At 36.6% G+C, this 15590-nt stretch overlaps 1 protein-coding gene across 3 annotated transcripts; it reads left to right on the top strand.

The window, feature by feature from the left end:
* The first annotated feature begins 1362 nt into the window (after positions 1-1362).
* LOC306910071 (calpain-5-like) lies at positions 1363-12095 on the top strand. Of its 3 annotated transcripts, none has more exons than XM_079484292.1 (13): positions 1363-1467; positions 4277-4466; positions 4887-5018; positions 5240-5448; positions 6102-6294; positions 7540-7730; positions 7921-7998; positions 8173-8368; positions 8628-8750; positions 9276-9478; positions 9945-10066; positions 10282-10418; positions 10541-11633. In XM_079484292.1, exons 2-13 carry the CDS (start codon positions 4302-4304, stop codon positions 10721-10723), a joined length of 1932 nt encoding a protein of 643 aa, XP_079340418.1. In that variant the 5' UTR covers positions 1363-1467; positions 4277-4301; the 3' UTR covers positions 10724-11633. The 3 variants fall into 3 exon arrangements, with proteins under 3 accessions (XP_079340418.1, XP_079340417.1, XP_079340416.1); XM_079484291.1 differs by lacking the exon at positions 1363-1467 and adding an exon at positions 3848-3975 and having other exon boundaries at positions 10541-12095; XM_079484290.1 differs by lacking the exon at positions 1363-1467 and adding an exon at positions 3966-4205.
* Positions 12096-15590: the final 3495 nt, after the last annotated feature.

Below are 15590 nucleotides of genomic sequence, written 5' to 3' on the forward strand. Positions count from 1 at the left end.
TGTCTTCCTGGAAAAAAGTGCGGATTAGAATAGGAAAACCATTAGTCTATATCTAGAACTTTTCATACTAAGTTTTCTTTCTGCTGCATACTTAAATAAAGCACACTCACTGTAACATAGGTCCCAATGCTCTTTCTGTGGATTCATTGCATGCTCTTGTTGAGAACACCCTGTACTGTCAGTGTTGCCCTTTGATTCTGTCAAATATCAAAGTTGTTTTGCTACTATGTTTCTGTCAGTGTTAAATAAAACAAAATAGTTTTAAATCAACCACTTGCCTTTTATGTTTATCTCTTTATCTGCATTTTCTGCTGTTTGAATGTGTGAGCAAAATAGAGTTGTCAACAATATACATCCTGACACTGATAACAATACAAACTTCATTTTTAAACACTTAAAACACTTTCTGTGAAAGACCTTAACTTGACCCCAAAGACAGCAGTAAGGATACAAAGGTCTGCATCGGCACCTGCTGGCAGATTCCAGTAATGCAGTTGTAGTTTTGTTGGTTTCTGCCGCCACCTAGAGCTTGAGTATAAATATTTAGTCCTAAAATTGGCAAGAGTGGGTCAATTCTGCTTATGTATTTCTAAATATATTTGGCCAAAACATTGAAATATCCTTATTCAGGATTCAGCCATTTCAACAACTACAGTCATTCCACAAGGTTCTATTGATATACATACTGTATTAAAGCACAGGGGCTCGGTCAGCTGATGAGAAAACCAACTTTGAAGGAGTCACACAATGGGGACTGATACTATTTGTCCAATTCAAAATAGTTGTAAATAACCCCCGGTCTTCTTTTAAAGATGCAAATTAATCGAAAGCTAATCGAAAATAACTTCTTTCCCAAAGTAGTCACAAACACCCCCCACACATTCATGCCACTCTCCATGGCTCAAAAACATCTAACTCTACATTACATTCACACATTAAAAACAGTAAATAAAAAGGCATGTTCTTGTCATGTCATAACACCACAATAATTCAAATGACTATTTTAAAGAAATATTCAAATTGACATATATCAAATAACGCTTTAAAACCTACTTTACAAGGTTTTGCATAACTAAAACGCCTTAACTGACACCAGTCTGAGTAAACATTACACATCTTGACCTTTCGTTTATCCCTGGAATGTGTTACAAACATTTGATACTAGAAGTCTATGCTTCCACTAATCGTCTCTATTATAGTGAAACAATCCGTGTGTTTAGGTCACCTGCATTTGAAACAATGCTCAACATGTTCCATTGCCTCAGGTCTATTGGAGATCTTATCTTGGCATGAAAGAAAAATGCAGATACGCAAGTCTGTAGAAACCACCCGCCTCCAGTATGGGCGTGGGACTCTTGCAGGGGTTTTTCCTCTTGTTAAAGGTGAGGTAGAGATGGGATTACATACATTCACGGACATACAAGCCCTATCATTTTAACAAAACAAGCCTTGGATTGTTTTATTCAGGTAAGAGATGCCATTGTTTTGTACTTTAATGATATATTTTTGTAGTGTGAACAGAATGTGTGACCTTGTTTTGTTGTTCACTGAGATATGTCAGGACTGATCACTGTAAATTCTTTACGTTTTTAAAAATGGTTTCGATTATGCATGTTTTTGATGTACACTTTTCTGTGTGTGAGAGGGAGAGAGGGATAGTTAAGGAAATGCCATTTTATCATAGATGGTTTGCAGCTGTTTGTGTGTGAATTGTACAACTGAAGATGAGATACATGTGGATGTGTCAAATACTGTTTTCAAACCAGTTGAGGTTTAAGGTTTTTCAGCAGGGTCGATCTGTACAAGTGAAACCAATGTGTGGTGTATGTAGAATTATCTTTGAGGTAGTCATGCAGTAGACTTAGACCACCTTTTATTGTCATTCAATATAAAACAAGTGTACACAGCATGAAATTTCATTACACTGACCTTACACGGACAACTAAATGAGGATATACGGCATTACAGAATACAATTTAAATCTATTTTTATAATATATTCTCTGCCCTCATCAGAACAAAGATATTTGTAAATCATGACAGAATTTTTATATATGGGTGAACATTCCCTATTTGTGTATTTGTGAGTGTTTCCTACAAGATCCTGGGATTGCTGTTGAGCATTGCTGGGCTTGTTAAGCTTTGTTGAGTGCACTCTCCATGTTTATGTTTTTACTATCGCAGAACATTTTACTTTTACGTCCCATCTTCTGGAATAATCTGTTGTTGAATAACTATGATACTTCGGCATTAAGTGTTTATGGTGTCAATTGCTTTTTGATAAAACTGTTTGTTTAATTGTTAATTGTAAATTATAAATGTGGATTCTGGAGTTCCACCTATAGGTCCTTTAAAGAGTTTTGAAAAGTTTGTTATTCATGCGTTGCATAGAAAATAAGTAACGAAAGAACAATGTAAGACATTTCTAAGACAACTATCCTTTTGTGGCTGTAGAAAGGAGGGGTCAGAATAAAAAAATAATAAAAAATAATAAAGATAACTTATACAGACAAGCCTACTGTGAGCTCAGTGATTTTTTTAAATCAACACTGATCAGAGTGTATATGGTCTCAACTCTACACAGTGTTAAAGTAACACTGATGTATTGTTGAAGATAATGAGCTAAATAAGTGATTAATTAAGAGTTGATTAAGCATTAAAGACAAACACTTGCTGTATCAAGCAGAATCACTAAAGAACCATCCAAAGACATCCAATCACAGCATTATATGACGTCAACAAGATAAAAATAGACATTACATCTCTCAAGATCTGCGTAAACAACTCTACAAACAGCATTACAGCTTCACATATTACTTCACAGACGTCCACAGAAGTCATTGTTGAGAATTGCTATTGATGTTTCATTGGTTAAAAAATTATGTTACCATTATGGTGGTCAGTGTTTGCTTTAGTTGGACTCTTAGCACATTTACCTTTTAAAGTAATGTTATAATCAATTTTAGTTGTGTTTTATGATAAATAAACATGCTCATTAAACAAGACAGTCATTTCTGCTTGCAAGATTTAAGAATGAAAATCACAATTTAGATCCATCATCTTCTTTGGGTAATTAACTATGGGATATTGTATTGTATTGTCTTGTACGTGTTACAAAACTGCAAAAAATGTAAAGAAAATGAAAAGAAAAAAATTACTTTGACCCCGAAGAAAAAGCATAAACACTTTTCTTACAGTCCTCAACAGTGGTGATAATTTATACATGACACAGTGCATGCTGGGATCTTTGTACTATAGTGGTACCCAGCATGCATTGCAGCATAAAACATTTAGTTTATTGTCACCATTTTTGAGATTCATACGCTGATTCTTGATGTCTGTGTGCGTCCAAGTAAAACCAGTTTAATTTCCACATGATAAAATCTGTCCTCATGTTTAGTTCTGCAGAGTTATCAATACAAACCTTAGATGTAAAGTATTAATAATTAAACATTAACTATGTCAAACATGATCAAATCAATGTTTTAGCCACTAACAGTAGCTAGCTTTACTGCTTAACCACAACACATGTACTGTATATTGTTCACAGAAAAAGCTAGTGTAGTTTGAGGTCAAGAGCATCATAACGGTGACATCATATTTTGAGCAATAAAACATCAACATCTAAACCTTTGACAGAAAAAACATTGGTTAGTAAGTTAAGCTGTTAAGCATGTTTGTTGTTTTCTCGGATCTTGTGAAATGTAATGTATTGTGTAATGTTATGATTGTTTGTCAGTTGTATTCAGTGAGTCACTTCCTTCAGTGATTCTTCTAGTTAACAGCAGGTGTTCATCATTAATGCTTAATCATCTCTTAATTAATCACTTCATTATCTTCAACACTTCATCAGTATTACTTTAACACTCTTTGGAGTGGGACCACATACACTCTGAGCAGTGTTGATTTAACACTAGCCATTTTACTGTGAATATACAAAAACAGTCCTAGCAACATGTTATAGATTCTGCAAGGGGTATGTAAACTTATGATCCCAACTGTATGTGTAATATTGAAGTTACAGTATCACTACCATTTCTACGTGTAAACATGTGTAAACATTTGCTTTGGCTCTTGGGTCCATATGCTCAATTATTTGTGTCACTTTTGGAAGAAGCATCAGTTTCATGAATACATTTAAATGCGTATAATGGCCATAATTTATCAGTATGGCCAATGGTGTTTGAAAAACATGTTATTTAACAGGTACTCATTGGTCAAGTTTATGCCAATGTTTATTCATTTCTTTTATAAATCATTCATTTTTATTTTCTCAGTTTGCATCAAAGGAAAGGCAGAATTATGGTCTCTGCAGTGATACCTTACAAGAACCAGCACTATGATGCACTGAGGAAGGAATGTTTGGAGAGTAAGAAGTTATTTGAAGATCCAGAGTTTCCCTGCACTAATGCATCCCTCTTCTACAAAACACCTCTGTCTGGAAAAATTGAATGGAAGCGACCAAGTGTAAGTGACCACTCTTTTTAAAGATGGAGGCATTCTAGTGATACATTTTTATAGTTTGTTCTAGGTTGTTTCCTCTCATGGGAATCGTTTACCCAACCATGAGTCAATGAGTCATTGAGAATTGAGACATATTAACCCAGGATGTTCTGTGTGTTCTGGCCAATATTTACCCAGCTTAGATCAAAAACAACCCAGCACTTTTAAGAGTGAATGTTCTGCAGATTTTTGACTCATCGCTGGGTTGAAAAAAACGAAATATTAAGTGTAGGTTGCCCTATACAATGGTTAAAGTACAGGACAATCTTTATTCACATGCCTACCAGTTAGTAAATCCACATGACCGTTTCTACAAGAAAACAGATAACAGAATTTTCCTTTTTCGGTGAACTTTCCATTTTAGTGTCTCCATTCTTTCTACAGGAAATAAGTGAAGACCCACATCTATTTGTAGATGGGATCAGTACGCATGATCTTAACCAGGGAGAGGTGGGCAACTGCTGGTTTGTAGCAGCCTGCTCCTGTTTGGCACTCAAATCAGATCTCTGGCAGAAGGTTAGTGGGTTTTTATCTCTCCTGTTGTATCTGATTTATTGTTTGTGATTTGTATATTATTGTCACAATCATGCCTTTATTATCCTTGTGTATATTTAGTTGTCTGCTAGTGTTGGTGTGTAAGATTGTGTCAAATTAAAAATATATGAACCACATACAGTACTTATATATTACTATAATACTACTGTATTGTATAATAAGTTCCTTCTATATCATTTTAGGTGATTCCAGATTGGAAAGCGCAGGAGTGGAATTCCAAACATAGAGAGAACTATGCCGGAATTTTTCACTTTCAGTTCTGGATTTTTGGAAAGTGGACTGATGTGGTGGTGGATGATCGTCTTCCAACACGTAATGGGAAACTTCTATACTGCCACTCAGAAGTCAGCAATGAGTTTTGGAGTCCTCTACTTGAGAAAGCATACGCAAAGTAGGCACTCTTTTAGCACATACTTTTAATAGAGATTAAACTTCCATTGTCATCCTATTTAAAAGCGAATTATGTAATTTCTCTGCAAACAGTGGAACATCTAAGGTAACTGGTTAGTTTGTCCAGATATAACATTGCAGCAGTGCTCTTAAGATCAATGTTTGTGTTGCTTATGCTACTTTGTGCATTGAAAGACCCAATGAAACTGATGTGGCATCCCAGCCAACTGATTTGTATCTTACTGTGGTGAAAACTTCTTGCCTTTGGAAGGAGCCCTAGACTTTGTGAACTTTGTATTAGGTGATACTGAACTTTTTTTAAGCATTACGTGCTCAAAACTACTCAGTTTTCTGGTAAATAGAAATTGTGCTCGAGTCTGGTCAGTGAAGTGTTGTAGTAGTTAAAACTCTTAAAATGATGAGATCTTAAATCAGCTGAAGGGGCGATTTATTGTTTCCAAATACGCAACTCTTGATCACTTGGCTTGCTTGTTGCCTTTGCACAAGCTGATCTCAACGAGTATCAACATTAGATAAATGACATACTACACGTTTAAATAATATTCAAACAAATCACTAAATGAATCAGACGGTTAACAAGGTTTCATATAAAAATTTATTATACTTATTAAGCTTTCAACTTTGTTTCCACAGACTGTCTGGTTGTTATGAGTCTCTGAATGGAGGAAACACCGGAGATGCAATGGTGGATTTTACTGGTGCAGTGGCAGAGGCTATTGATCTGCAAATGGGTGATTATTTCACTAATCCTGCATCCCAAAACAAACTGTTCTCAGATCTGTTGAATGTGCATGACAGAGGGGGCATAATCAGCTGTTCAATACGGGTAAGTACTATGCTAGTGAAAACTAAATAAAACGCTGCTCTGCACTTCTTTTTATTTCAATGAAATGTTCGTTCTCTCGGTCCAATTGATTTGGAGAGGTGTTAATGCAAAACATTTTCAAGGGCAGTTTTACGATACGTAAAAGTTGTGTTTTAAAGTATACAGTAATGGTTTAAAAGCATAAAGTGTATAAAGAAGCATTATACAAATGCATTGCATTGGATTGTAAAAAAGGAGCTATGCTAGTAAGCACTGGTTGTATGTTGCAAATTTTGATGGTAGTTGTATGAAGTGGAGATTTGCCACATCGTTTGCCTGAACAAAAATAGAAAAAATGTTGCCCCTTAAATAGAAATACAGCTTGCAGAGTTCAGAGCTTGCGTTGTTGGAACTGAATCTGAGTGACTCAACTGTCCCTGAGCAAAACAGTTAAATTGACCACTTTGAGGTTTATGGGAGTTGCTCTCGGCAATAGCTGCACCAATTGCTGGTACACCAAAATATATTAGAGATAAAGAGTGAACTTCACATTTGCGTCACTGCGCGATTACTAGTATTACAAAATCTTTCACGTCACAAATGAGATATTCAACAGACTGTAAATTGACTTATTTAGAGCTTTTTAACTGAACAAAGCTAAGCTTACACCTACTTCCTTAGCCATCAATGATAAATGCAGCTTTAGGACATGCTACAAATCGTACGAAAATGAACATGAATGAGATCGTACAAATTCATCCGCATTAGCCAAAATTAGCATTTGCCACATCTTAAAATAGTCGATAGCCGCGAGATTGTTGCTTCTCACTTCAACACATCCTACTGTGCTTTATACACTGTAGTGGTTATCCAGAACATTACAACCATGCAACTGCACATATTTATATGAGTCTCCTATATGGGAACTTCTGAGTGTCTTTGGGAGCTGTCATCGTAACCAAGCCAAGTTATTTGATGCCCTACACATATTTTATAGAAATAAACAGTTGAATGTCAGAACAGCCAAGACCTGCATACATAAACAAAGGTTATTATAAATAACAGACAATATTATAAAAATAGAAAGAAAGAACATGACTACCGTCGTAAAATCCCACTGAAGGCGAGTTGAGTGAACCCTTGTGACATTAAGTATATTAACAAACAAATACAATAAGACTTGCCCTTCTTGACCTTGACAAACAAGAAATGTCCTTGTTTTTGTAAATGTCAATGTCACTACCAATTCATTTCTGTGGTCAACAGGCATCTGCTCATGAGCGAGAGTTGCGCTTAGCGAATGGTCTGGTCAAGGGTCATGCCTACTCGGTCACAGCCGTTAAGGGAGTACGTCTGGGACATGGTCTTGCAGCCTACTTCAAGAATGATACCCTCCCTCTAATCTGTATGAGAAACCCGTGGGGCAAACATGAGTGGAATGGAGCATGGAGCGACAGGTGAGTGGGATGTTTTTTTCCGGTCAAAATGAAGCTGTGTTCTGAAGGCATTGTAAAAAACCATCTAAATGCAGAATGTTGGTTTAATGTATACTTTTCAAGCCAGCCAAACCATAGCCTCAAAGTTTTTTAAGCAACGATATGCTTTTGTAGAAGTGGCTAAACTTTACTTTTACCTGCTCCTCTACAGCTCTGAAGAATGGAAGAAGGTTGGTGAAATGGAGAGGAAAAATCTCGGCATCACTGTAATGGATGATGGAGAATTTTGGTGAGTGATGATTTGAATATTCGTTCAAAGAAACAGTAAATACACACAATGAAACATTAACTTTTGAAATGTATGTTTATTGTGGTAAAATTGTGTACTGTGGCAGTCACATTTTTGGGTGAACTATCCCTTTAACTTCTTTAATGGCGTTGATTTGTATCATACTCTTTGCAGGATGTCATTTGTGGATTGGTGTAAGAATTTCACAGATGCTGATGTGTGTCGGCTGATCAATACGTCAGTTTTGAGTGTCCAGAAGACTTGGGATGAGGTGGTGTATTTCGGATCCTGGTCAAAGCATGTAGATCCACTGCAAAACCGCTGTGGAGGCTGCATGAACCACAAACAGACCTTCCTTCAGAACCCACAGGTACTGTCCAACTTCGTGTGTTTCCGTTTCGGCCCAATTTCTGATCCATGCACCTAAGATAGAAGGTTCCTCTGGGTTTGGAATCTTCCATGGAGCTCAATCTAGTAACGAAAAAACATTTAGTGTCGGTCAAAACAAAGATTCCACCAGGAGGCATGCCAATTCCTAACAGCAACACCATGAAATGGCATCTAGTTCCCTTAAAAGGGTACCTTGTTCATGCACACAAACACTAAAAGTTGTCATGTACCCCCCCCAGTATTTGTTTGATGTGACTAAAGAGGAAGATGAGGTGCTGATATCTCTGCAGCAGAAAGACATGAAGGTCCACACACCTTATGGTGTGGGAGAGAATCTGACCATCGGGTTCGCTGTTTTCAAGGTATTTGAAAGAAATGTACTGTATGACAAGTGTGAATAAATAGACACTACAGATAATAGATCAGACTGATTATATTCAGTCTGTTAAAGTGATCAACCTTTTTCATTGTGTGTATGTTTCACATGTTTTTAATGTCCTGGATCATTATATAATTACACCATAACAACCATTACAAAGTTCCTGTTATTTTTCTGTCGTAGACAATATTATTGTATAGTCACATTACTAAAATGTTGGAGTGAACAAAACTTTTGTTACACCATTTCATGCATATTCAGCATAGTGCACATTTAATCATTTAGAAAATCATGCAGAGATTTTGATTACGATAATGTATTGTGATGTTCTATTTAAAAAAAAATTATGTATGAGCAGACCTGATATTAACACAATGTAAATTTATCACACATCACACACAAAACATTTAGATTTTTGTGTCATGCTTGTGTTGATATTCATATATTTGCCATGCCTAGTTACCATGCCATTTACAAATGTTACATAATAAACATGTTTTGCACGCAGGTTGAGTTGAATAGAAAATACCGCATGCACGACATCATTACCCAGCAGAATGTTGCTACGTCAACTTACATTAATGCACGGACTGTGTTTATGAGGAAGGTGCTTCAAAAGGGTCGATACGTCATCATTCCGTCCACGTTTACGCCCAAAGTCCTGGGAGATTTCATTATCAGGGTCTTCACAGATGTGAAATCCGACTGCAGGTACAGTTCTTATAACACTCTTCATGTTTTTATCTAATAGAACTATACAGTTTCTTAATACTGACAATGTATGATAACTGGGTAAGAAGAGTCTGAAACCACACAATGCTTTCATGTAGAATTTTTGCTCACAATTCACATGGTCTGTGTCATACTGTAACGATGAGAGTAATCCAAGCAGGAAGCGTATCCACATGCAATACAATATTTATTAGACAAGACAAAGTAACTGTTACCAAACAGGGTAACAAGACACACCTGGGAGCAAATCAATAGGGTTTTCACAGGAAACAGGAAGTGAGAAATAACTTGGTCCACATCAGACAGGATCGTGACACATACAGTTGCTTAAATGATTGCCTCATGAATACAACAGCTTTATATTCTATAACATATCGTATCTGTCATTATGCATAGCAATATGTACCATTGAACATATGTTTGCTTATTTCATATACTTTTTCAGGGACCTCATCCTCGATAAACCCCGTGTAAACTGCTGGTCATCATTTGTGGGTTATCCTCAGACAGTCACTCACATTTATGTGCGTAGTGCAGATGGGCTCCAAAGTCAAGACGGCAACGGAGGTAAACGTGTGATCAAAGCATCATCTGATTAATATTGGCACGCAATTCAAGATCTGTATGATTTTGTGGTCCACAGAATAGAAAGTTTTGTTACATAGTGATCAGGGACAGTCATGCTTCAAATAGAACACAATATACCAAAACAAGAATAATAAAAAAATATGATTATATCACATACATGAATAATGAAACGATCCTTATTGTCTTTGGTTCAGGTGCTGACCCCTATGTTCTAATATCCTGTGAAAGTTCCACAGTCCAATCCACAGTAAAAAAAGACACACTTAACCCTTCTTTTGACACCAGTGCCATCTTCTATAGGAAAAAACCAAGCAAACCAATCACGGTTCAGGTAGCAATAATATTATCACCTTTTGTCTGGACTTTGTTGGCTATGTTTGGTTATTAATGTTTGTTAATTGGTAAGAATCACTGTAAAAATACTTATACTGCCATCTGCTTGCTCACTTAAAGGTGTGGAACAGTAATATTATTAAGGACGAGTTCATGGGTCAGGTGGTCCTCACAGCCTCTCCAGAGGACTCATCGGACCCCAAGAAACTACAGCTAAGGAAGCGAGGCAGGGAAATGGCAAATGAGATGCCTGGTACCATAAACCTCAGAATCATCACATCTAGAGAACTTCTATCTATGTGATTTCATAAGTGACTGAAAGTTTACATTTACCTTACAAATGAAGAAACATCCCAACTAATTTGACATTTTATATTGTGAGCAAATGTGCAGTGATGGAAATTTAAGCGCAGACAGTGAATTTGACAAGATTTGCCTCCTGATACAGATGGATATTGAAGTATGAAAGGCAAGCCCTTCTATAGCAACCAACAGAACAGTGACTTGGCAACCGCCAGCATTTTAATATGTGTGATATCTGTGTACATACAGTGTGAAAGTTGATTAAGTCATACTTGGATATAGCCAAAACTATAAAAAGATCTGCCACCAGATTGTCTTATTAAAAGGCTGACAAGTTCCCCTAAAAATGTGATTGTTTAGGCAAGCCATATTCACACCATATTAAAGTTGAGCTTATACATTTGACCAGTAGGTCTATAGTTTACAACAGATATCTAATAGTGAAGTGCATACTGTGAAGATTTTACATACTGTGCAAAGACTGCAGCTACATTTGGTTTTATAAGAATACATTTATGTAACTATATAGTTTTTTGTTATTACACTGTAAAATTAAAAATGTAAATATTTTGCCTTACAGTAAAAATGTTGCAGTGAAATCAGTAAACGAAGAAAACTAATTAGCATATTTGTTCTCTGACTGTACTATTGCAATTTAAAATGGAATTCTAAAGTTGGGCGTCTCATTTTCATTATAAAATTGTTACACTGATAACACATTTACATCGCCTATAATGTTGTCTTTCTTTAAGAGTTTGTTCAGCTGCCTAACTTTTCTGGCTGCTCATCGCATTTCTCTTTTCATTTCTTTGTTCATGGAAGTGCTCCCTGCTCAGTCAAGCTCTTCAAACCTTGAGAGAAGAGTGACAAGAATGTGGACGGAGAAGTTTTGTGTGTTCCGTTTGTGCATTCATTGTAAAGAGCACAGACTGGTGTAAATACACAGTAGTTGTCACAGAAGGTATATTTTAGCAGAAGCTACATCACTTTGAGCACATCTCAACTAGCTCCTTATACAGTAGTTCAATGGAAGTTGCACTAACCATGGAGTCGGGCATTTGGAGCTGTTCCAAATCGGCTCAGTGCACAGAAGAACTTTTAAAAAATTCCCACCATGCTCCTAAAAAAGGAAGCATTGTTGTTTCCTTTGCCAGTGCCTCTCCCCTAACAGCATCTGTGCATTTTACACTGTAAAAGTGTCTGAATCTATCATGCATACTTCCGACTATCAGAGGGAGACATCCCATGAATACGTTTACAATACACTTTTAATGGTGTACTGCTTTTGTGGGGACTTGTCACTTGGTTGTTCTGTCATGCTATTTACATTTATTCTAATTTGTTGTTTGAAGGTCACATTTCTATTGTATGTCACAGTAAATTCCACTTTAGAAATATTTCACAGTTACAGCACGAGGTTTTTTTCCGCCAACGAACAACATCAGAAAGTGTTTATATTTATTTAAATATATCAGTTGTGACGTCAGGTGGCCAAAATGTAATGTCATGACAACTTCTAACATTATTTTGAAATAGAAAACTGACAGCTGGTGTTGATGTTTTGTTGGTTTAAAGTTGTGATGTAAAACCCACTGCTAATTCATGCCTTCTACACGATGATAAACCCGTACAGGCAGTCATTTCATCTGAAACACATTTACACTCCCGCTCTGATGATTTCTAGTTTGGGCACTAGATGGTGCAAACTGCTGCATTGTGGATTGAACCTTACAGCCCAAAACAATTCAAGTTTGGGAGGCTTTAAGTCCTTGTCTTTTAAACATCTATGACATCTATCTTAAATCATCCTATGACATCTAACTCATTGAAGCCACATATTTTGAAATAAATATGAACCCACTCCCCTCTTTTTTAATCTCTACTTGTGCCTCAATTCTTGTGCTAATGTGGGCCCACAGCCCCTACTCACCATCTGTTGGCCCTAAGGGCCAGCGGTAGTTTATGTGGGTTACTGTGCAGGCCAGACGCTCCCTTGCTTTGTCAGTGTGTCCCCAAGCAGAACACAAGGACACCAATCCCTAAACCGATGACCCCTGCACGTTCACTACAATAAGCCACGTGAGCTCAAAGCCATAGAAAATTGCTGCTCGTGTGATGGGTGAAACTGTGAGAGAATGAATTAGGAGGAAAAAATAGAGGTCGTATCAATATAATGGCCTCCATGGGCAGCCTGTGTTAGGGCACTAACCATGTTCCTGATCTGAGGTTGTTTTTCTTTTTATTGTTTTAGACAGTATCTTTACTAGAGCCTCTTAACGTGACTTGAGAGTGTGAGAGGACATTTGAAAATGCAATACTACGGTTATTTAGTGCACGATTGCATTAAGGTGTAATAAAGTGTTTTTTATGCTATACCAATGCTTGTCGCAAAGTACCTTACTGAAAACTACCTGAATCTACATTGAATATTCATCTCCATACTCTTCGTGTATTTGTTTTTCGGTTCATGTATCTCCCAAGCAGTTTCAGAAGAAGCATTTCAGACAAAGTTGAGACCCAAATGCAACACAACAGATCACTTTATCAAATCTCCTGATCTATGAAAGAGCACCTCTGAGCAATATATTTCTCTAGGAGAGATTATTTTTCATGATGATTTTTGATTCATATTTTTAACACCTTTCAAAAATGATAGTTTATCATTAAGACACAAATAATGGGAATACGAGAATGTACAGCAACCTTGCTTTTTCTCTAGACAGTCTCTGTTCACAAAGGTCTATTTCTCTATCCCTCACGCCACAGGCCAGCTCAACCAGAACACTCCCATTGCTTGTTACAGAAAGGTTTGTTTGAAAAACCTTCTTCCAGTGATATTTTCAAGGACTCCATCTGTTTCTCTAGTGATTTTAACCTTGCTGATAGAAAAAGAAAAAGAGGGCAGGGAAGGGACAGTTAAAGGATGGCAGCTGTTTTGCCGGTGCAAAGCAGAACACACCCTTTTCAAAACACACAAACTGAACTCCTGTTGTCATCCATCCTCTTCTCAGTGTGTGCGGTCAGGGTGTGATGTGGCTGTTTGCATCCTGATTAGTTATTGAACAGGCCAACATCAAAGACGCACAACATGTCACATAACTGGTCTTGCCATACAATAGTGACAGCTGTTAGGGGGTTGGGTGTTAGAGGCCAGAGTAGAGCCTTCCTTTGATTGGTCTTTTGCTGGCCTAAAAACCCGATTGGCTCTCAGAATAAATGTATGCGCATCAGTGTGAGCAGTAACATGAAGCAGTGATTAATAACGAAACAGATGAGGGAGTTACAAGAAAAGATCCAGGGTGGGATAGGGGAAAGGTGAAGGGTACATATTGGTTTGGGGTTGGCAAACCCTTGTGGTGAAGGGTACATATTTATTGGGGTTGGCAAACCCTTGCAAATGACTTTTTAAATGACAGAGTCTTTATTAAAAGAACAGCACAGCACTCTATAAGAAATGTTTGGCAAAAAAAGAGTTTAGTTTAGTTTTCAAATGATTGTCAGAATTCTTTCGTAGGTTTTTGTTTCAAAATATTTGTGGGTGTGAAACGGCATCATCTGTATACTTCTGTATCTTTAATAACAACTGATTTTGCATATACTGTATCAGTTGGTCTAATGATTATAATATAAAAGTGAACTATTGCTCTAGATGTGTGCACATAGGTTTGACAACATACAAAAAAGGAGCAGTTGTAATCATACTCTACTCAGTTTTGCTGAAATTTGAAAAAAATTGGGAGAAAGGAATATGAAAAGGATTTTGAAAAATATCAGTTTTCCTTTTCAAACATTTCCTTTGCCATTACTCGTAATAATGCAGTGAGATTTTTGTATGCACAGGGAGTCTGGCATCAGCTCCTAAACTCCACACAGAGATCTGGTCTCACCATCATCGAGTCCATCTATTATTACATTGAGAAAGAGACGGTTCACATTAGCTTTGCAGGTGTCTTCAAACATATTTGAAACATTGCCACATTTATCTTTCTTTAGGTAACACTGCTTGTTTTTCAACAAGCAATTTAACAAGTTTTGTAACATTCCTTTTACTGTAAGAGTGATGACACAGTCATGTTTTCTGTCTGTACGGAGCCCAGTAACATCACCTCATTCTATTGTGTGGATGAGATGTCTGGAAATTCTGCTAAATTATAAACTTTGTAAAGGTATGGTGAACTATCCCTTTAAAACCCTCAAAATGATCATGCAATTCCTCATTGTCTCTGTAAAGCATCATTCTGTTTTCTACCAAAGAGAACCAGATGACAGATGGATTGTATTGGGGGATTTTGAGATGAAGGTTGTGAAACAGAGTTCAATCTTCCATTACTGTCAACTAGCTACTTATTACACACACACTCACACACCCACACACACCAACTCATTTCAACATATCACACTGTTGGGGAAAATCAAATAAGTGTCTCTCTATTAAATAATACTGATGCCACAACTGTCAATTGTTTATCATTTAAGTATCTTTTAAGTTACCACAAAATCTAAATTAACAATTCTTTTGATTCAGAAATATTGCAATGTTCATTATTAATTATTTATTTGTGTGTAATATTTTTTATTTGCCCTAATTATCTTTTCACGTCGACATTAAGATGAAAAGTTGTTAATGAAAGGTTTTTGGCCTTTGTAATTTGCACTTTATATTTTAAATTGGTCAATGTAATTGTTCAAACATATCTTTATTTGCTTTAAAGACACATAATTCTCACAATGACTTTGTTTACATATGCAAAAATAATGTATACAATATTTTATTATGTAAACCAAATGTAACTAATGTGATGTTTTTCAGAAATTGTTTTTCTGAATAATACTGCAATAATATAATGCGGTAGAACACATGCACGCG

The sequence above is a fragment of the Barbatula barbatula genome (genome assembly GCF_947034865.1).
Source record: "Barbatula barbatula genome assembly, chromosome: 2".
Lineage (NCBI taxonomy): Eukaryota > Metazoa > Chordata > Actinopteri > Cypriniformes > Nemacheilidae > Barbatula > Barbatula barbatula.